Here is a 20,987-nt window from a genome sequence, read left to right on the forward strand (position 1 = left end):
CAGCTTCCCCTGAGAAGTCTTACTAAACTTGTTTGACAGGTGCAGGCTGTGTGTCATTAAACACAGGCAAGGCCTGCTGTCATGTGGCTTTAAATAGCGCTTGCCATTCTGCATGTGGCATGCTTGCCGAGCAGAGAGGAGCAGTGGATGTGACATCCCAGGACACATTTTCCCCCTTTCTGGGCCCTCTCTGCTCATCCTGTTGGAAGTTCTGTTCTTCCCTGTATCCTAGGGGCCAGGAGAGTGCATAGAGATGCACGAAGCCTCTGTAGGACTTCGGGGCTGATTGTCACGGAAACCAGTAGCCTCAATATCGAGACTGAGAGGAACTAATTTTCTTTCTTCCTTCCTTCGTTCATTCCTTCCTTCCTCACTCCCTCCCACCTTTCTTTTTTCTCCCTCCTTTCCTTCCTCCTCCTTCCTGCTTTTTCCTCCCTCCCTCTCTTCCTCCCTCCCTCCTTCCTATTTCATACGAAGCCCAGACTGGCTTTGAACTTGAGACTCCATTGCCTCCTCTTCCGAAATGCTGGGACCACAGGCATGTATCACGGTTCCCTAAAGAATGCCTTCAGCACGTGACCCTTGAGCAGTCAGGCAGGAGAAACCTGGGCTGAGCTGGAAGAGGCCAGTGTGTGAGGATCGGCTCTCAGGATAGCTCACTCAAGTTTCTGTGAGGATTCTAAGGGCCCACCGTTAACCCTCTGTGAACCAGTTACCTCTGAGGCGCTAGGCTTGCGCTGGACACGTAACCAGGCTTCACGTGTGCTGCTGTCAAAAAGACATCGCCCCTGGTGTGTGGAGTCTGTTGAGAGCTTGGAGTGGAGGTGCACAGCTGTGATCATGTGACTGGGGAACAGGAGGTTAGAAGGCTTGGGAGTTCAAGGTCATCCTTGGCTACCCAGCGAATTCAAGCCTCCTTCAACATGAGACATGTCTCCAAAAACCAAACTCTCTTTCTCCCTCTGTTGGTTTATTACCATGGGCCTCACAGAGCCCATCTGTCTGTCAGCCTGTCTGAGGCTTCTGTGACAGGCTCCTCCATCAGGCCACTGTCCTGTGTGTGGGAACTCTGGCAGCTGCTCCAGGTGTTACCCGCAGTGGTCACCAGTCTGAAGCACGATACCACGGTACCACTGCCCTAAATAGACCACCAAATAGTTCCTTTCTCAGAAGTGAGGCTGAAGACAAGGAGGCAGAGGTCATCCACTTGACCTTAGCGGGCGCATGTACGCCAGGAACTTAGACCTCCTACTTCACTGAGCTTGTTCCCAAGTGGCCGAGTCAGTACTGTGAACATGCTTCAAGCTTGTGGATTTGAGCGAGTGGATTTGTAAACCCAGAACTCAATGGATGATTTGTACAGCATTTGGCTAATGTGCTGAGAACTGCAGGAGACAGACAGCCACGGCGGAGACAGATGGCCACACGTGGCTCCGTGCCTCTGTCGCTGCTGGCAGGCATGAGAGGATCTCTTAGCACGCCAAGCAGCTCTTTGGGGACACCACTGGGGTGTCCTCTAGTTCACCATGGACCCAGAGAGCATCAGAGCTGAGGGTTGAGGCTCAGCCTGCAAGATCACCCCACTTGCACTCCTGGATGTGCAAGTACAGGCCGTAGCCAGTGAAGGGGCTGATGGGAAGTGGGATTCCTATGCCCGCTCTGGTTTAGTTCATTTGTGGAACCCTGGGAAACAGTTCCCTTTGTGCTTTATTTAAAAAGCTCAGCAAAGTCCCTGGATGAGTAGTGGGTTAAGGAGGCGCGTGGTGAGTCTGAGAGAGTCTGAACATGGGAGCAGCCCTTCTGGAGCTCAGGTAGGCCACTGTCCCAACATGAGGACATGCCGTGTCAACTGGGAAGCCCTCCCAACTGTGCTAGGTAAGGGATTTTACAGAGGGGTCTCATGAAGGCAGAACAGATGAGGGACTCGGACCCCAGCCCCATCTCTCTCCAGAAGACAAGGGAACTGGTGTTTCTAAGCTTCTCTGGTGCCTTGGTCCTTTTGGGACCAGTCCCCATACAGGAACCTCCATAAGCTGCTTCATTAGAACAAAAGATGCTCCTGTCCCCTGGGGAATGACAAGGCTTTTAGAAACTTGGGTCAGGGACCCAGGTATAGGCCAAATATTAGGACTAGAAATGTTTCTAAAAGAAAAAAGAGGGGCTGGAGAGATAGCTCAGCGGTTAAGAGCATTGCCTGCTCTTCCCAAGGTTCAATTCCCAGCAACCACATGGTGGCTTACAACCATCTGTAATGAGGTCTAGTGCCCTCTTCTGGCCTGCAGACATACACACAGACAGAATATTGTATACATAATAAATAAATAAATTTTAAAAACATGCTTAAAAAAAGAAAAAAGAAAAAAAAGAATTGATAGCAATTTGTTGCTGGGAAGGATGGCACACGCCTTTAATTCCAACACTTGGAAGGCAGAGGCAGGCCGGTCTCAGTGAGTTCAAGGCCAGCCTGGTCTACAGAGTGAGTTCTAGGGCAGTCAGGACTGTTACACAGAGAAATCCTGTCTCAAAAAAACCAAAAAGAAAAAGAATCGAGATGATGTTTCTAGACTCTTCGACATGGATCCCAAGGGCCTTAACGCGCTCCAGTCGTTAGTACCTGGGATACAACCCACAACCTCGCCCTTGTACACACTGGGGACACGCTACATATCGTCCCTCCTGCATGTCTTCTTTGCTGTGTTAATGCCCTTGCCACCTCAGTAAAACACCTGGTAGGTAGCTTAGGAGGGGAGGTTTATCTGGGCTCATGGTGCAGAGGGATTTTGTCCACCGACAAGGGAACTTGGCACGTCTTGGTGGGACCTTCCTCCTGGCCCTGGTGCTGCCTGTCCCAAAGCTGAGCCCTTTAGGGAATACTGACCTCCCTGAGAGGTGACACCCTCTCTCCTTGCTGAACCTACTGGGCTGTGAATCATCCGTGGAACACAGAGAGAGGCTCTGAGTCCGGCTGCCTGCTATAGGCTGACAGGTCAGGCAGACTGACGGAGCGGGAAGATCCTACAGCTGTCACAGACAGTGTTCACCATGACATCAGAGCGCAGCTTATTCCTTCACATCTGGGGAGATGCTGTGTGAGCAACCTCTGCTCTGCCAGTGGGATAGAAGTGCAGCGTGCATGCCATACACAGGGCACATGCTCCGTGCGGTCATACGTGAGGCCGCCATGGTTCCGTCGCACTACACTTTCGTCGTTAGCACGGAGTGTGCCTGCTGATCAGAAACAACTGTCTGTGAACTTCTGGGGACACAGCAGCTTTGTCCAGTTTGTGTCTCTAGCATCCTTTGGTGGCACTGGAATGGATCCACAAAGTCTAGGTGTTTTTTAAGTGGGGTCCTCAACCTGAAACTGCCTACTAGGGTAGGAAGCAACACACAACTGTTGTTATAATTACAACCAATAGCAACCAGTGACCTTCTGAGATGTCAGGCATATGAGTTCATTGATCACAGATGGCCTGAGAGGTCCATTGGGGTTCCCATCCCCACTCAACAGATAGCTGCATAGTATGCGGGGTTCAGAGCTCAGGCAGAGTGTCCTGTGGCTGCAGAAAAGGGGATATATTGCAGGCAAAGATATAGCGTCCTACTTTGACTTCCTCTTTCGCACTTCCAGAATCTTCTTTTGCAAAAAACAAAAGCAAAGCAAAACACGTCAGGACTGCTGGTACATGCCAGTAATCCATCCCAGTACTCTGCGGGCTCAGGCAGGAGGATCAGGAGTTTCAGGCCATTTGGGGATGTATTTAGAGGATCTGTCCCCATAAAACTGAAACACAAAACACACAGTTCTGCCTAGCTTAAGCTGCCGTTGGAATCTGATTTCTGTTGTCGTGGTAACGGGTGACAGGCACTCAGCATCCTTGTGTTTGGTCTTCTGTGTACTTGACAACCAGGAGATACTGCTGCTTGGCCACCCGGTGCCTGGCTCATAGCACCTTCCTCTGAGGATCATAGAGCTATCCCTGAGAGATGGCAGACCCCTACCCTTCCCTAGCCTCCAGCCCAGACCCCAGGAGGTGGCTCAGAGTTAGGAATTTCCTGGTCACTTTGCTGCTGAGTTTGAGGGAACACGAAGTCACCCCATGGAGTGGTTGCTTCTCTCCCTTCTCAGTGCCACTGGGGTTACTGGGGGAGCAGCTGGGGGTGGAGGGATTGCCACTGTGGTTCCTGAAGTTGTTTCTGATGTGGCCAGTGGCACTATCTTGTCAAACAGCCCTGGCCTCTGTGGCTTCCTCAGGGGCTCCCTGTTTGCAAGTCATGGTGATGTCCCTGTGACCCTTATATGACACACATGCATCTGTCCTGCCTGGGACAGCGCTTGTGGCTGCTTGCTTATAGGTCTAGAGAGCACTCTGACACCCGCTTGGCTGGACGCTGCTGACAGTGAGTTGTCCCTTTCCCTGCTCAGCCAGCCCTGCTATGGCCCTGCTCTGTGGGTGTTGTTTTGCAAGAATGGACCCTTGGCTGGCCTAATCCTGGGAAGGTGGTGGGACGCTGGTGATGGGAAAGGAGGACCCTTGGTCATCTTGTGACAGCCAAGGGGGATGAGGGTCTAACTTGTGGGATGCAGCTTCTGTCAGTCTGGTGGGCCATGTGGATCTCTGGAACCAGAAGAGTGGGACTTGGGACACTGTCAGCGACAGGCTGTGGTTAGAGTGTGTGTGTGTGTGTGTGTGTGTGTGTGTAGCACACGTGCTGCACCAAACATGTGTAACGAGAGGGGAGTCTGTTCTATCTCCCATAGGGGTCCTGTAAAAGGAACTCAGTCGTGGTAGGGAGAGCATTTCCCTGCTTAACTGTCTCTCCAGCGCTGTCTTGTCACTGGAGCAGCCAGTGGGAGGCATTTAGCACTGGGCAGGCCTGAGAAGAAGACTGGCCTCTGTGCACACTATGAATGGTAGCCCAGCATCCATTTTTGATGTGAGAGCTTTGACACAGTTGACGCACACCAAGCTTTCTGGGTTCTCGCAACAGGTTTACTTTCACAGCGGGGGTAGACAGGAGGCCAGAGAGGTTAAACCACCTGCTTCAGGTCACTCAGCAAATGACCTGGTTCCCAGTCAGGGCTCCTTAACCTCCTCTCCACTGCCAACCCCAGCTGTTGACCTGCTGTGTGACTGACACCATGCCTCTTCAGTGGCATAAGAAATACTCATTGTGTCGATGCTACTAAAGGACCCTGACAAGGACCACTGAAGGAAGGGTTATTTCGAGGGGTCAGTCCATAATGGCAGGAAGGTGTCCACAGTCAGGGAGCAGAGAGAAGTGAATGCTGGTGCTCGGCCCTTATTTGTTAGTGTGTGTGCGTGCGTGTGTGCATGTGACGTGATACACATGTGGAGGCCAGAGGACAGCTTGCGAGCATTGGTTCTCTTCTCCTACCATGGGGGTTCTGACATTGGAACTTAGGTGTCAGGTGCCTATTCCTCTGAGCCATATGGGACTTGCTGAAGTAGAACGAGGAAGCTTCCCCTCCCCCCATAACTTGTTCATCACCCCCCACCTGTTCTATTGGCTTTGAGACACAGTCCCACCCGGGTGCCGGCTGGATGTTTTCCTGTAGATGAACAGCTGCTGAGAGAGAGGAGAAGGCCTATGAGGCTGTTAGGGGAGGGACCCAGGCTCTAGCAGCGAGGGGATTGTATTGCAGTCCCGGGGGCGTGCAGAGGCCAACGGTTCCCACGGCTCCGTAGCACTCTCCCCACTGTCTTTGCTCCTGTCTCTGGAGTAGTGCGTCACATCCTTCTCACCTTGGTGTCCTTGCTGCAGGGGCCTGTGCTGAACTCCTGTGGGCTAAGAGAGGAGTCAGCGTAGTGGGCCTTCTAGGAGGAGGCCGCTTTGAGCTAAGGCGTTTCTCCTCCCCAAGATTCAATTCTTTTTAAAAATTATCACACATTTATTTGTGTGTGCATCTGTGCATGCATGTGCCGCAGTGTGTGTGGTAAGTCAGAGGACAAGCTGTGTGGAAGTCAGTTCTTGCCTTCTGCCATTTGGGTCCCGGGAATCGAACCCAGGTGGTCAGGCTTGGCAGCAAGCTCCTGTACCCACTGAGCCCTCTCACTCCCCCCTCCCCCCTTTTGGCTTGCTTTGAGACACGGTCTTATTCTGTAGCCAGGCTGGCCTCTACCTCTGGGAAATCCTCCTGTCTGAGCGCTGGGATCACAGGCTTGTGCCGCCATGCCTGACTGGAGCTGTGTTTGGAAGGAGAGCCCTGCGGGAAGCATGGTTCTGCTTCCTCTTGCCTTCCTCTCTCCCCTCTTTTTTCTTACTGGACTCAAGGCCGAGCGAGTTTCCAGAGCATTCTTAGGTGTGTGCCCTCCCTGGCTGCTGTGATGGGGAAAGGGCCTCTGAACTGACGAAATGATAGTTATCAGCATTTTGCTGCCTTCCCTGGGTACATGGCTGCTCCCTCGTCAAGTGGCTACACCCTTCCAGCCTGCTGCCGTCAGACAACACAGAGAGGAAGTGGGTGGCAGGCTTGGATAGAGGTCTGCTTCCTGCTCTATGAAGCTGGCCCTGAAGACTCTGGTCCCTCCCCCAGCATCTTCCTCATCCCTTTGGATTGGGGACATCCAACTGGAAAAGTAGCAGCCTTCTGATGGGGATGTTGGAAGAGCACTCCCTGCCCCTGGCTTGTGACACCCATGCTGGTCCCAGGACCTTACAGGGAAGGGCGTGTTTCGTGGTTGTCTCCCACCTGCCAGAAACAGGAAGAGGAAAGACTGGAACCCTCTCATCTTCTTGGCAGGACAGTCACCTTCAAAACAGCTGCAAGGCCACCTCCTCCAGGGCCTCAAAGGAGCTGGCAGCCTGTGTGTGGGTTTGAAAATGCCCATGCAGCTCTCAAGGACGTAGTGCCTGAGGAATGACAGCAGGATAGAGGATATACTTGCCGTGTTCGCGTTCGTTAGAGTTCAGGGGGGTGGCTTCAGGAGGTGTGGGGGGGGGGGGCTTATGGGGCACAGCTGTGGCTGGAAAGGGCAAGCAATTAGCACACCTCCGACTGCTCCTGTGAACTGTGAGATGGCCAGGCAAGCGAAAAGCTGGAGGTAGCCTGGTCCCGTCTCCCTTTTAGCCCCGGGGCTGCCAGGCTAAGCCTTCTGAGTAGCCAGCTCAGGGGAAGTGGCTACCGATCCACCCTGTGGTGTCTGCAAGTAAAAATCAATGCGTTTTGGGAGATCTGCTCTCTAGAGGTTAACCTCCCCTGGCCTTAGTGTCATGGAGTATGACCCGTGGCTGCCTTGCTGCGAGGATCAGTGCTGTTATTCATGGTGAGGTCAAACTGCTCTTCCTTTCTGCTTAATGTCCTTTGGCTGTGTGACCCAGGTCTTTCAGTTTCAATAGCTCTTGAGTGGCCAGTGAGAGAATACATGGGGCTGTGCAAGCATGCTAGGAGCTAACCCTTCTTGTTTGGTTTTTTATCTTCCTCCCTCCTTCCTTCCCTTCCTCCCTCCCTCTTTCTTTCTTTCTTTCTTTCTTTCTTTCTTTCTTTCTTTCTTTCTTCCTTCCTTCCTTCCCCCCCTCTCTCTCTTTCTTCCTTCCTTTCTTTCTTTCTTTCTTTTTCTTTTGAGACAGTGTCTCTCTACATAGCCCTGGCTGTCTTGGAATTCACTGTATAGTCCAGGATGGTCTTGAACTCACAGAAATCCTCCTGCCTCCTGAGTGCTGGGATTAAAGCAGTGTGCTACCGTTGTTGCCATGGCAACAAAGCCCCAGAACCTGCATGGTTAGAACAACATGGGTCTGTCACCTTACAGCCCCGAGAGTCTTCAGTCAGGGTTAGGACAGGGCTTCTAGCCTTCTGGAAACTTCAGTGAGGATCCATCTTTTGTTCTCTTCCTGTTCAGGGAGGGGCCTGGGTTGGCCCTCCACCTCCCCAGCCATCAGCCCTGCATCTCCTGACTGTCTCTGCTCCAGGCTCACAGCTTCTTCTTCTGCCTGGAAATTCCATGGAACCACTTACACTACCCATGCTAACCGCAGTACATATTCAAAGGCCTTTTTGTTTCTTTGTTTGTCACAAAAGGGGGCACACAATGCAGCTATGAAAGACTCAGTAGCTTAGTCCCAGTACTCGGGAGGCAGAGGCGGGTGAATCTCTATGAGTTTGAGGCCAGCCTGGTCTACAGAGTGAGTTCCAGCCAAGGCTACACAGAGGAACCCTGTCTCGGGTGGGTGGAGGAGATGCAGGAGAAAAGTGGCCCAGTGAGTTCTAGTGAGAGTCCCTAGGAAGGAATGCTAAGTCAGGTGTAGTGATGAACACCTGGAATCCCAGCATCTGGGCCGACGAGGCAGGAGGATTGTGAGCCTGAGGCTAGACCTGACTATGTATTAATATTCTTTAAAAAAGAAAAATGGGGAGAAAAATCCATACAAATCAATATGAAGACTGTTTGAGGCTGTGCAATGCTGCCCCATTTGCTCCTGAACTCGCCAGGGACCAACCAGATGTTCTCTGAGCAGTTTGTCTGCTCTCAGGCGGATGCTGTGTGTCAGGAGACAAGCAGGTGACATGCCTGCCCTTTACAGAAGGGCTATGAAACCTTCGGCGCAGATGTGTCAAATAGTGTCAGTGCCTGGGAAGAAAGGGAGCTGGCAGAGGAGAGACAGTGCAGGGAGTGTGTTTACACATGCTTTTAGCCCTGCTTCCTACTCTGGGATCCTCCCCTCAGAGGCCTGGGCTGAAGTGTGAATCCACGGTGGACGGGTGGAGCCGGCTGTTCCTAGCCTGGGCTAGATGAAACATCACATAGGCACCCTGAGTGTCTGGTAGGAGCCAAGCTTCAGAGTCCGGTGCTAGTTCTGAGCGCCCCGCTTGTCCAGGCTGTTACTTTTTTTTTTTTCCTCAGCAAAAGAAAATAAACAGCTATAGTGCAGATGACCGCTAGGGGGTGCTATGCCCATAGCGTTCCAGCTCGCGCCCCAGTAGGGGGTTTCCCATGGCAGGTGTACTGTAGAGCCCTTTTTTTGTTGTTGTTGTTAATGGCTTAATGATTTAATCTTCTTATTTTCTCAGCAGAACCAATTTGGACTTCCCTGAGTATGTGGGGACATTACCGATCAGATTAATTAATGCTAGTTCCACAGTTGGGAAGCCTGCCTCACCCGCTCTGCCGAGGAGTTAAACCTTCCGCTGCTGTTTCTGTTTTCTTGCTTCATAGCACATTTCTCTATCTGTGTAGAGCTTGGCCAGACTTGTTCTGCTGTTTCGGGTGATGGGCGGATTTCATTCCCACCTTGCCTTGGTGATCACCAGGTGCAGCCTTCTCGGAGGGACACGATTGTTTCCGCCACAGGCAGGGAGATTTGGGTTCTGCTCTTTTGATAGTTATGAGTTTCTTGTGGGCTTTGCCCCTCTCTTTCTTCCACTTCTTCTGCGTTCTCTCTCTCTCTCTCTCTCTCTCTCTCTCTCTCTCTCTCTCTCTCTCTCTCCTCTTTCTTCTCTCTCTCTCTAGTTAGAGACAGGTTTTCATAACCAGTGATTAAAATTACTTTGAAGCTTTGTCGAAACAGAGGTGTGATTGGCTGGGAGAAATGTAACAAAGGCATCTTTCATAAATCAGGGACTCCACGGCAGGCAGCAGAAGGCCTGCTGAGGCCCCTAGTTTAGATTCAAGGATCACTGGCGCCTGAGCCGAGGGTCATGGACAAGAAAATGGATGGTGAGCAGGGAACCCCTTCTGGGCAGCAGGAGGCTGACTTCAGCTGTTTGTCAGAGGTTGGGAATCGAGGCAGAGGCTGAAGTCCTTCGGACTAGACAGAGGAGATGGTGACCCTGACTGGGCATGGTGTCACATACTGTAATTCCAGCCCTTGGGAGGCTGAGGCAGGAAGACTGAGAGTTCCAGGACATCCTGAGCCATGGATGGTTCTGGCTGTTTTTTTTTTTGTTGTTGTTGTTTTTTTGTTTTTTTTTTTTTTTTTTTTTATGGCAACTCGGCACAAGCTATAGTCATCTAAGAGGAGGGGACCTCAACTGAGAAAATGTCTCCGTGAGATCAGGCTGTCAGTAGGCAAGCCTGTGGGGCGTTTTCTTAATTAGTGTCTGCTGGGGGAGAGCCCAGTCCTTTGTGGGTGGGGCCCCTCCTGTGCTGGTGGTCCTGAGTTCCACAAGAAAGCCAGTCGTGAGACGCAAACCAGTAAACAGCACCCTCCACAGCCTCTGCATCAGCTCGTGCCCTATGTGAGTTCCTGTCCTGCCTTCCTTCAGGGAGGCACTATGTTGTGGAAGCATAAACCAAACAAATCCTTTTATCATAGCAACAACAACCCTAACCAAGACAGGTTGGAAAATAAGGGTTGGGAACATAATCATAATTCACTTGCCTAGCGTGTGTGAGGCCCTGGGTTTGACCCTAGTGGTGACCTGGGCACCTGTAGCGGCAGTCCCAGAGGTCCCTGACCTTCTTCAGAGGCCTGTGCCTCTTGCTTGCTCCCCCCAGCCTGTAGCTGTGCCTCTGTACTTCCTTTCCTGCTGGACTGCGGCTCCCTTTTAACGTTACTGTAGCCTTTTGAACCAAGGTGGCCCTGAGTCTCCCATAGGCGGAGCACTTGTTCACATGGGACCCCTGCCCTCTGCAGGGACTTTGGAGAGCATGGTGTGTGTGTGTGTGTGTGTGTGTGTGTGTGTGTGTGTGTGTATAGAGCTGGCTACAGGCAGGATGGGCCATACTTCATCTTGCTTATTCCAGAAGCCTGGTGGGCATCTCCTGGAGACCTCACTCCCCAGACCTCAGGTGCTTGGGTAAAGAATCCAGGGACTTCCCAATAGATCCAGCCTGGTCTTTAGGGTGGATGTTTGAGGTCTGGGTCCTTTGAGAATCAGTGACCTTGGCCCTATCTCTGAGTCCCCTGAGCATTGTTCAGTGAGGTCCTCCACCCTTGGCATTGGCAGAAACTGAGACTTCCAGAATGTAGGTTGAATAATTCAGTTCAGGTGAGCTTAGGTGGAGTGAATGAGTCTAAGGTGTTCCAAATGTGGCCCAGCCTGGGTGCTGGTGACGGAGTGAGAAGGAGGTAGGGGGACCTCGATCTTGCTCTTAGTCATTCTCTACATAGCAGACAGTTGTCACGACAGCCACGTGATCCTGCCTGTCATTATCCCCTATGGTGAAGGATGCTGCTGTGTTCACGGATGTTCTGTGAGGCTTTCCTCCCGTTTCCTGTCCGGACTGTACTGGGGGATGACTTCTGGGCAGGCGCAGGCAGATGGAAAGTTCTGGATGCACTTCCAGTGGTAGCTGTGGGATGTGTAGCCCCAGCGAGGATGCTTGGGTTGAATAAAGGCACCGTGGTCTGAGCTCGGTAGGGGAGGCAGCTGCTGGCTGGTAGCTGTTGGCACGTGACATTGTGGCAGGTGTGGACTGGATTCTGGAGGCGATAGAGGTCTATGTAGAAGGAAGGACTGGGTGGGTCAGTGTCTGTGGAGCACAGTGGGTTGGGTTAGAGCAGGGGGTACCAGCTGAAGCTCATGCCTGGCTGACAGCGGGTTAGCCTTCAGAATTCTCCCTTCCGTCTTTAGAAGGTGGGTTGAAGAAGCTGGCCCATGAAGCTTTGCATGTGGGGAGACAGCTAGGCTGCTTTTCATCCTTCAAGGACCATATTCTCTATGAGCTAGGCGGCCTTGGCCCTCCCGCTCCTGATTCAGCCTGCCCAGGGGGCCCTATATGGTAAACTTGACATTTCACTGTGAACCCGGAAACCTTTCTTCCTATTCAAGTCATTTTTCTGTAGTTCTAACATTTTTTGATTACCCCGGGGGACAAAAGGGAAGAAAAAGACTGTGTTTTGGGGCTGAGGGAATTGTCTGTTTAACCCTAGCTCCAAGCTTCAGCTTGGAGCACACACACACACACACACACACACACACACACACACACACACACGCAGATACCAGGTATCGTGCAGTGATCAGACCTAGTTCCTGAGACAGTTGCATTCTGCCTGGCCTGGGGGTCTCTGTCTCTGGGAAACCTACATGAATGGTTGCTCTGCCCTCCTATAAAAGCAGAGAAGGCTGAGTGTGGCCCAAAGCTGTTGCCCCAGTCTGCCCCTGATCTCAGGGCAGCGTCCTTCCCCTTGCCTTGTCGAGGCTGAATTGCTGTAATTGGGTTCTTGGTGGCCCACAAATGCTGGACTGACGTGAGCCTTAATGGGAGGCCTCTTTTCCATCCAGCGAAGAGGCCCGGAGGTGAACTGTGGTTGACGGTTACGGTTTCTGTTCCGGGTAGCTTTCTCTGGGTGAAATCCTTTGCCCTCTTCTTCCTGTGTCTCTTCTGTGTAAGCATTCGGGGCCTGGATGCATGACCACAGTGATGATTTGAGACCTGATTCTGGGCACGGGGAGATAAGTATGTTTCAGGCTAAGCATTTGTTGTTGCCACGTGGCTGGTGAACTGTGGGAATCTTGAGGAGTGGCTCTAGCTCCTTCTAGGGTGGGTGGGCGCACTGAGAGCATGTCTTAGGCATATCTACGGTAAGAGCAGGGTGTCTCAAGTGTGGGGAAGGTGTGGCCGGCAGACCCTGGCTCCAACGGATACAGGAGTGGGAAAGGACCGGCACAGCTGGATTTGTGAGAAGTTAGCCCCTCATCAGAAAGCTTTGGGTACCAAGAAGTGTGAACTTTACTTTGGAGCTGTCCACCCTGGGTCAGTGACAGGGCCAGCTTGAGGTGCTGGGAAGATCGCTGTGTCCCATGGGACCCCCTCTATTAAAAATGTCAGTGGACCAAAAGACCCAGATTGTCCCAGTGTCAGGTATGTCTCAAAGACTCAGCATGGGTGTTACTGTGCCTCCTCTTCCATCACGCTGGTTCCTTAGCCATGAGCCAGTACGAGCTTGGCTATTGAAGCTGGAGTATGCAGTTGGCCATGTGGAGGCAGGCCCCACCCTCCGACAACCTTCCCGGGATCCAGAGGTTCTAGGGCTCTTCCTGCCACAGTCTCAATGGGACGCCGTCTTCAGCAGTAGTTCCTGATGTGGGCTGATGGCCTCTTTTCCGTTGTACCTTATTAAAATGCTCACACTCTTTTTTTAGCGTCTGAACTTATTTTTAGTGTCTTGAGAAGTAGAATGGAACCTTATGGCCCGGCAGAACAAGTCCATAAATCAATGGTTCAAGTCTCTGTCCCATTCTATTCCCAGGCCTTGCCAGCACAGCGCAGGAAAGAGCTGCTCTTAGAAATGACCGAGTTAACACCCTGGAACATCCTGTGCTCAGTCCCCACGGCCACGGCCTGTGTGAGGAAGCCAAACCCATCTCTCACGAGCGGCGGCTCAGTTGGGCCTGGATGGTGAAGAGGATGTTTCTCTGATGTCTGAGCACCATTCCGTCTCTCCCGCATCGGGGTCAAAGCAGCAAGCTCTCCCTGGGGTCCCTAGCCTTACCACGTTTCACACTGGGCGTGGCCTCATCCATCCTGCACGTGGTCCTCATGTTTGGTGCTGAGCTCTGTTGTCACAGACCAGCCTTGCACATCAAGGTCTTCGTGTGTACACGTGCCAGGAGCAAAACAATTCTCCCACTTGAATTCCACCCCTCACCTTTTGCACGTCTGTGGATGTCAGAAAGGTCGCTGGCAGCAGTCTGCCTCGGCGGCCCAGACTGATGACATTTCTCTCTTAGGTCTTATTTGGGTCAGCTCTTGGCTTGGCTGAGCTGGGAGAGCCTCACGTGCAGCCCAAGTTGATTTCTTTTCGGAACGGCTCTGGAGAAGCCCTTTGTGTCTGGTGAATTAGAACTTCTGCAGTTAGAGAGTTTATGGAAAACCCGTTTCCCCGGCTTGTCTGTCAGAGGTGTCCTGGGTTCTCTGCTGCTGGTGCACAGGGCCCTGAATCCCCTTGGCTAGGAGAAGAGATGGGGGAGACGGACAAGGAGCTCTTTGTCTCCTTCACTCTTCTGAGACTCCGTAGAGTGCTCTGTCTTTGAGCAGGACTGTGCGGGGCACTGCTGGGTACCAGCCTGTGAGGGCTGGTTAAGTGCCCCAAATTGAGGCAGTTTTGCTGCTGGTTTCAGATTCTTCTTTTGATGTGTAGCAGGTGTGGCGTGGCCCCTTTTGTGAGATTTTTCTTTGATCCTGGTTCAGAGTGTGTTTGCTGAGATTTTCCTGCCATGACCCTTTGTTCTCTGTGAAAACCAGGAAATATATTTATATATATGGTACAGAAAGACCCTGTGGGCAGTGTGATGTCGCTGCTCTGTGGATGTCAAAGGATGGAGTCACCGTTGCTCTGCAGGTAGCCCCCGACCCTCAGCCGTTCCTTTAGGCCTCTGTGTCCCTGCAGACCCTTCCTCTCACTGTGAGGGGATGGCACCCCACTTTCCCAGAAGATGTACTGTGTCCCTGTCTCGGGGTGAGCAACTGAGAGCGGCTGCATGTGCTTGCACTTCTCCACCTTGAGGGAGGCTTGTTTTTTCAGCCAGCCTGCTTTCAAAGCTGTGTGTTCATAATAATGTCAAAAGGAAACAAATGGCTGCCAAGAAAACAACAAAAAACCTTTTTTCTTAAGAGTCTGGCTATAAATAAATAAATAAATGGAGTCACGCAAAGAAAAGGATAAAAAGATAAAATCAAGGCTGTGGGCTTGACCTGAGCTGACTCTTAGGAGGTGCTTGCTGATGGCAGGGGTTGGGGGGTGAGGGGTTGGGGGTGGGAAACTTTTTGAGCCATTTCTTCCCTCTGAGACTATAAGTCAAGAGAGATGGCTCCCCCTACCCCAGATTGTTTTATATTTTAAGTTTTAATTAAGAAAAACTTGATACCAAATCGCATGTAGCCCAGGCTGGCCTCCAACTCACTATGGGCTGTGAATGATCTTTAGCTGGCCCTCCTGCCTCCGCTTGCTTCCCCCAGGCCAGGATTAAAGGTGTGCATTCCTGCATCTAACTTTTTGCTTTTTAAGCCTTCTCTGGTCTCTGAAGAGGGAGTGAGGAGATAAGAGGCTCGCCTCAGTCACTCTCTGCTCTCCTCTCTGCCTGCCTCCTCCCCCCACCCTCCCCTGAACTCCATCAATCCCTCTATGGCCTCCAACACCATTTCTCTCTGTCCTCCATCTCCCTCTTTTTCTGGATTCTTCCTCTTAGTCCTTAGCTGGTATTTCTGTACAACCAGCTCGCTACAAACCTGGAGATTCAGTGCAGCAAGAGGGCTCCTGGCCAGAAGGACCATGTTGATACCTATTCTTCATGTCCGGTTGCTGGATTGCTGTGTGAACAGGGTGTTCAGCTCAGAACAGTGAGGAAGCTTGGGAGAGCCAGGCCGGCAGGCTCCTATGACTCAGTGTTCTCACAAACCCACCCCAGGTCTGGAACTGTACACGGCTGGTGCCCAGCCAGTGGCATTTCACATCTTTGAAGTGTGTGTCCTTTTGGCAACTGGACCATAACTTTAAAAATCTCAGTATTTCTGGGATTCACTAAAACCCAGTAGCCCAGTGGACTGTTCACCAGTGGAGTGGAAGACATGGGCTCTCCAAACACCATCCTCTGAAGACTAGAGGGTCCTCTGAGGCTGCCCATTGGGTTAACACTGGAAACTACTCAACACAGAGTGTGAGAACTGGAAGATTCAGGCTGGGTCAATGTTGGTATCTATAGACCCTTGAGCCGGGCCCCACCCACCACCCACTGCTCTCTGGTTCCCAAAGCTGCTCTTGAGTTTGGCCTTCTTTCAAGACTGGTTCACTGGATGCCTCCTTCAGGGAGTCTCTCGTGATTCTCCTGGCATGAAGGACCTGTACCTCCTCCTTGCTCTTCCATGGTAGTGACTTTCCTGAGCCTCCTCAGGTGCCACCCTCAGTCACAGTTAACCCTCCAGCTTATGGCAACCCGAGCCAGGTGCCGAGTGCCCCAGGCCTCTCCATTCCTCTCAACACCTCTGAAGCAGGGACTCTTCCCACCCCGTGCTACAGTGGGAAACTGAGGCGTAGGGAAGTGCAGGGGGCTTTCCTGATGTCACAAGTCTGTGGTAGAGTGAGGTCTGAGCTGGGATTTGGCAGGTTTGGCCAAGATCACAGCACTCTCCCTGGGCTTTGAGTGTTTCCCCAAGGCCTTGAACAGGAAGGACCACCCCGGGGAGAGCATGTGGATCACAGTCTGGCAGGCTGTGCGTGCGTGTGTGCTTCTTGTTTATAAAGGTCACCCAGTCCCTGGCCCTGTTTGGTGTTGTTTTTGATGTTCGAGGGCGGTGTGGAAATTTCTGTTTTATGTGACCTAGTTTCTGGACTTTGATAATGGCATTCCCCGTGCCCCCTCCCTCATCCCCCAGCTCTGAGATTTTGGAATCAGGGTCACAATCTCAGTCTCTCTTCCCCAGGCCCTGGGCTTCATGCCCCATGCCTAGGTAGGGGGCTGATGTGTGTAGTGACTCTAGGGACTTGGCTGTTATTATTGTCACTTTAAATTTTATTTGTGGTTATGTGTTCACGCATGTGCAGGTACACATGGAGGCCAGTGATACCACTTCATGTTGTGTCTCAGGAACAGTCCACCTTGCTCGTTGAGCCAGGATCTCTCGCTGGGTCTGAGGCTGATGGATTAGGCTAGCTAGCTGGCGAGTTCCAGGGAGCCACCTGTCTCTGCCTCCCCAGCACTGGGATTACAGGGGCCACTGTGCCTGACTTTTTAGTGACAAAACAGTGCATTTTGGAGATTGGTCTTGGGCCTTCATGCTGTCTCTACACTTTACCCACTGAGCTATCTCTGCAGTCCAGAGCCATGGGGTGGCACCTTGGTGTGATTCTCCTGTATGACTCGGTGGAGCCTCCCTGGATGACCTCATTCTCCCCAAAACTGTCTTCTATTCTGCTTTGACTGTCATCCTGACCATTGTGCACAGCCTTGGTGTAGCGGACCCTCGGTGCTTTTCTCTGAAGTGTTAGCCGGATGGGATTTGGGAAACCCTGGTCACTGGGCTGCCAGTGAATTTCCCTGGAAGGTTTCTTTTCTTCCTATTTCTGACTCTCTCCATTTCACTAAACAGTGCAAATATTTGCTGGGGTTTGGTCCGTTTTCTAAAGGAGCCTGGTGCCCGAGGATGGATCTCTGTGTGTCTTTGGGAGGCGACACAAAGGGAGTCCACGCCCGTGGCGGTCACTGATTCGTGAAGGGTTTTACAGTTGTCGGCTTCCCTCACAGAATCATGGTGAGGACTGGGGGAATTAGGAAATGGTTTGTGAGGACTGGAGGGATGGCTCAGTGGTTAAGAGCCCTTCCGTGTGTGACTGAGTCATATTTAGGGCTCCGAATGGGTGAGGCCATCCCACTTTCTTCTTCTTCTTCTTCTTCTTCTTCTTCTTCTTCTTCTTCTTCTTCTTCTTCTTCTTCTTCTTCTTCTTCTTCTTCTCCTTCTCCTTCTCCTTCTCCTTCTCCTTCTCCTCCTCCTCCTCCTCCTCCTCCTCCCTCCTCCTCCTCCTCCTCCTCCTCCCCTCTCTCTCTCTCTCTCTCTCTTCTTTTGAATCTAAGAACATCTGTGCTATTTCCACCTTTTGGCTGTTATGAATGACGTGGCCTTGAACATGGGTTTACAAGTTTACTAGAGGGCCTCCTTTTTCAAAAAGCTGGACATCAGCATCTTTGCTAACGTCCTTGTGGAGGGCAGAGGTGGCTTTTCTCCAGAGCTGGATCCACAGTCATGTTTCAAGAGCCCGTTGTGTGTCCTGCTCTAAGCTGGGGACTTGTATTCTTTAGCCTGCCTGGGCACCTAAGAGAACAAACAGGAAATGCCACCTGAGGCAGCAGGATCAGAGGGGTTAACAAGACTGACTTGGGGTCTCCCGGCCAGCAAGGTTGGAGCCTCTTGTATCATACACGGTGTTGTCCCCATCATCTGCTGGTGTGGGTGCCAGGTGACCAACATGTAAAACGTTATTAATCTTTGAAGTGACTGGTATTCCGGGCAGAGTTTAGAAGGCGTGTATCACTGTAGAAGTTCCCAGGAGGAAGCATAGAGAGGTGGGACACCTGTCACTGGAGATTCCCCACCCTGCCCCACGACAGGATGTGTGATCAGTAAGTGATTGGTGCCCCCCTCTCAGGGCTGTATAAAACTGCAGGTGTAGGCCTGGACCTGGCTCTGTCCCCTCTGGATTTTGGAACTGAAGTCTGGACTCTGAGATCCAGCAGTATGGAAGGCACCATTTCTGGTTCTAGGGCTCCAGACGTGGTAGAGCTTTCTGTAGACAGGAAATAGTCAAGTTTGCATCTGTCCCCTTCTTCTCCATCCTGTGACTGTGACCTGTGTGGTGGATGTCACAGAACTAGGGTGCGCAGTGTCTGAACCCTGTGACTACCCCCATCCGCAGCCTACATGCATGTGAGCTTATTATGCACGGCTTGCAGTTTCTGGGCACACATATTGTCAGCATGGAAGCTCACTCACTTCCTTAGAGTCTGTAGCTTTTCCTACTGCCCTCGATCCCCATCCTGTTACCTTCTGTAGAGATTTAAGATCTTAGCGGGAAGCATGTCCCTCCAGGGGCCAGGAGAGATGGAGATGGTAATGGAGATTTAGTGACTTCCCAACTGGTGCACATGTGTGCACCTGCAGAGTTAGTGGAGCGTGTGAGGAGAACGAGGGCCGTGGGCCATGCCTTGCTGGGTTCAGGACATTGTCCAAGCAGATTTCCCGGCAGGCCGGAGTAAGTGCAAGTGAGGGTTGGTTGTCACGACTCTCGGCTTAGTCCACGTGGAAGTGAGGTGAGAGGGGCCATCTAGGCTGGCTGCATGCGGATGCCCTCTTGGAGGTTAACTGTTCCCAGGGCAGAGATCTAGAAGGGTTGTGCCCAGCAGGAAGGAGGCATATGTCCAGGCTGAGCCGGTTTCTGGCCTGAGATTCTGGCCTGTTTAAAAATAGAGGCAAGGGCAGCACGGAATCTAAGAGTTCACTACACCTCCATCAGACTTCCGTCCCAAAGGAGGCGGCACACTTTAAATTCTGATTGCCCGTGTGTGCAAGCAGGCCTGTTCACACCTCGAGTCTACAACCCCAGAGACAGCTCTGCCAGAGACAGAAGGGCAGTTCCATTTATGTTCTCTGCCCTTGCTGGGGGTCCAAGTGCTGTCTACCACAACAGCCTCGGTCAGGTCTGGAAGTCACTAGAAGCAACCAGAAGCTTCCATATCCTAATCACATATTCCAGTGTGGACAGACAGGCCAGACTTGGATGGAATTGAGAAGTGCCTGATGCAAAGCAAAATGGCAGGTGTTCTGGGCCGGGAGGACTTTTCTCGGCCACCCACCATGAAGGGATGTGCGTGTAAGTGGCGTGTTGGAAGCGTGGGATTTTCCTCTTGGGCTCTCTGCATACTGACTGGGTCTCTCTTTACCTCAACAGTGACTGACTTGCAAGAAGAAGGCAAGAGCGCCATCAATTCTCCAATGGCCCCGGCTTTGGTGGACATCCACCCTGAAGACACCCAGCTAGGTACTGTGGTCACTCGACAGCCTTTGTTGTCCATCCCTGGTGTCCATCCATGGTGTTGGACCACATATGGGTGGGCCGTGTTTGAGAACCCACATCTCGTTCAGAGAGATCTCTAGGGAGAAGCAGCAAGTGTGGATTTCATTGGCATTCAGGTGTTGATGACTGGCATTGGGACCGTGGCTTGTTATGGTCACAGTTCCAGGGGGTGGCCCAGTAGGGCTGGGCAAGCAGTGGTGGAGAGAGAGAGAGAGAGAGAGAAAGAAAGAGGAGGAGGAGGAGCCAGCTTGTTTATTCAGTAGAGGACTGGATGGTGTAAGCTCCAGGCACAAGGTACTGAATTGAGTTAGCTGATAGCTGGCCTAGGAGATGAGAGAAAGTGAGGCAGAGAGTGTTGACTCAGGGTATGGAACCCCATGAGTCCCTAGAGGTAGAGGCAAGGGGACAGCCATCCCCTGAGGACAGTCTCCCTGGGATGAGTGGGCCCCAATGTCTCAGCGCATGAAGAAATTCAGAAACTGGACACACATTCCAGACACCCCATTTACTTCCATGACTGCCCTGAAGAGCCGTGTGGCTGACTGTGTGGAAACTGGGGGGGGTGGGGGGTGGGGAGCTCCTGACTCCTTGCAGGTCGATGACAGGTGGTAGTCAAATGCCGTTTCCTGGCCTCATGTTTTGGCAGCAAGGAACTGTGGACTCTGCTTATTTCTGAACACCAGTTCAGAGGAAGATCCCTGTCTGTCCAGGTTCTATGACAAGGCCATCAGGGTCTCAGGGAAGAAGCAGGTGAAGCCCAACTTGTGACCCAGAGGTGGCCTGGTATCCGAGACCACTGGTCTGTGATGTATCTCCCTGATGAAGGGCATGCTTGTTACTGCTGATGCGGCTGATTGTTGCAATAGGTACCCTGGGCTATTCTCTGCCTGGGAAGCTGGACTCCCCACCTTCAGCTCCCCGCTGTGAATTCAATGGGTCCACAGCACTCAGGCATTTAGGACCTGGTCCTTTCTCTTCTGGCTCCCACATCTTCATTCCTTCCCCACCTTGCTATCCCACTCCCCCAATGAACTTCACTGGCCTCTTGCTGTCTGTCAGATCTAAGCCAGAACATGGAGGGAAAACCCATAGGGGAGATGGTTAAATGTCATCCTTTTGTGTCTTTTTGCTATTTTTAATGCTTCCCTGTAGATATTGTTTTGTATATTTGCTGCCCGCCCATCTGTTCCCATACATTTTCCATGGCGCTGGCCCCACACAGCCTCTGGTAGACCAGTGAGCAGTCATCCAGTGTTCAAAGCTCTCTATAACCCTCTGATTCTGGTAGGGCACGTCCCAGGCCATGGCAGATGCCACCTTTTCTCTCCCTGTGCCAGCATGGTTTAGACTTGCTGCTAGAGCCTTTGGAGTCCAAGGCTGGGGAGATGGAGCCGGGCTTCATCTCCTTCTGCTGTCCTGCATGATTTATTTCTGATCTTGGTATGTAGCCGGCAAGGCCGGCAACCTATTCTCACTGAGAACAGGATGGGTCCCTGCTTTTCCAGCAGTTC

The 20,987-nt window shown here is 52.0% G+C and overlaps 1 protein-coding gene across 2 annotated transcripts in view; it reads left to right on the forward strand.

The window, feature by feature from the left end:
• Positions 1 to 20,987, forward strand: part of Parvb (parvin beta) — a 79,716-nt gene that overhangs the window by 18,657 nt on the left and 40,072 nt on the right. Inside the window, exons 1-2 of one of the 2 annotated variants that reach the window (XM_048444977.3) lie at positions 4,260 to 4,401; positions 19,351 to 19,440. In XM_048444977.3, the coding sequence (XP_048300934.1) occupies position 4,401; positions 19,351 to 19,440 (91 nt within the window). In that variant the 5' untranslated portion in view covers positions 4,260 to 4,400. Of the gene's footprint in view, positions 1 to 4,259; positions 4,402 to 19,350; positions 19,441 to 20,987 lie in introns of those variants that run through there. The other variant, XM_048444975.3, reaches the window with a different exon arrangement.

Source organism: Myodes glareolus, chromosome 19 (genome assembly GCF_982192425.1).
Source record: "Myodes glareolus chromosome 19, mMyoGla1.1, whole genome shotgun sequence".
NCBI lineage: Eukaryota > Metazoa > Chordata > Mammalia > Rodentia > Cricetidae > Myodes > Myodes glareolus.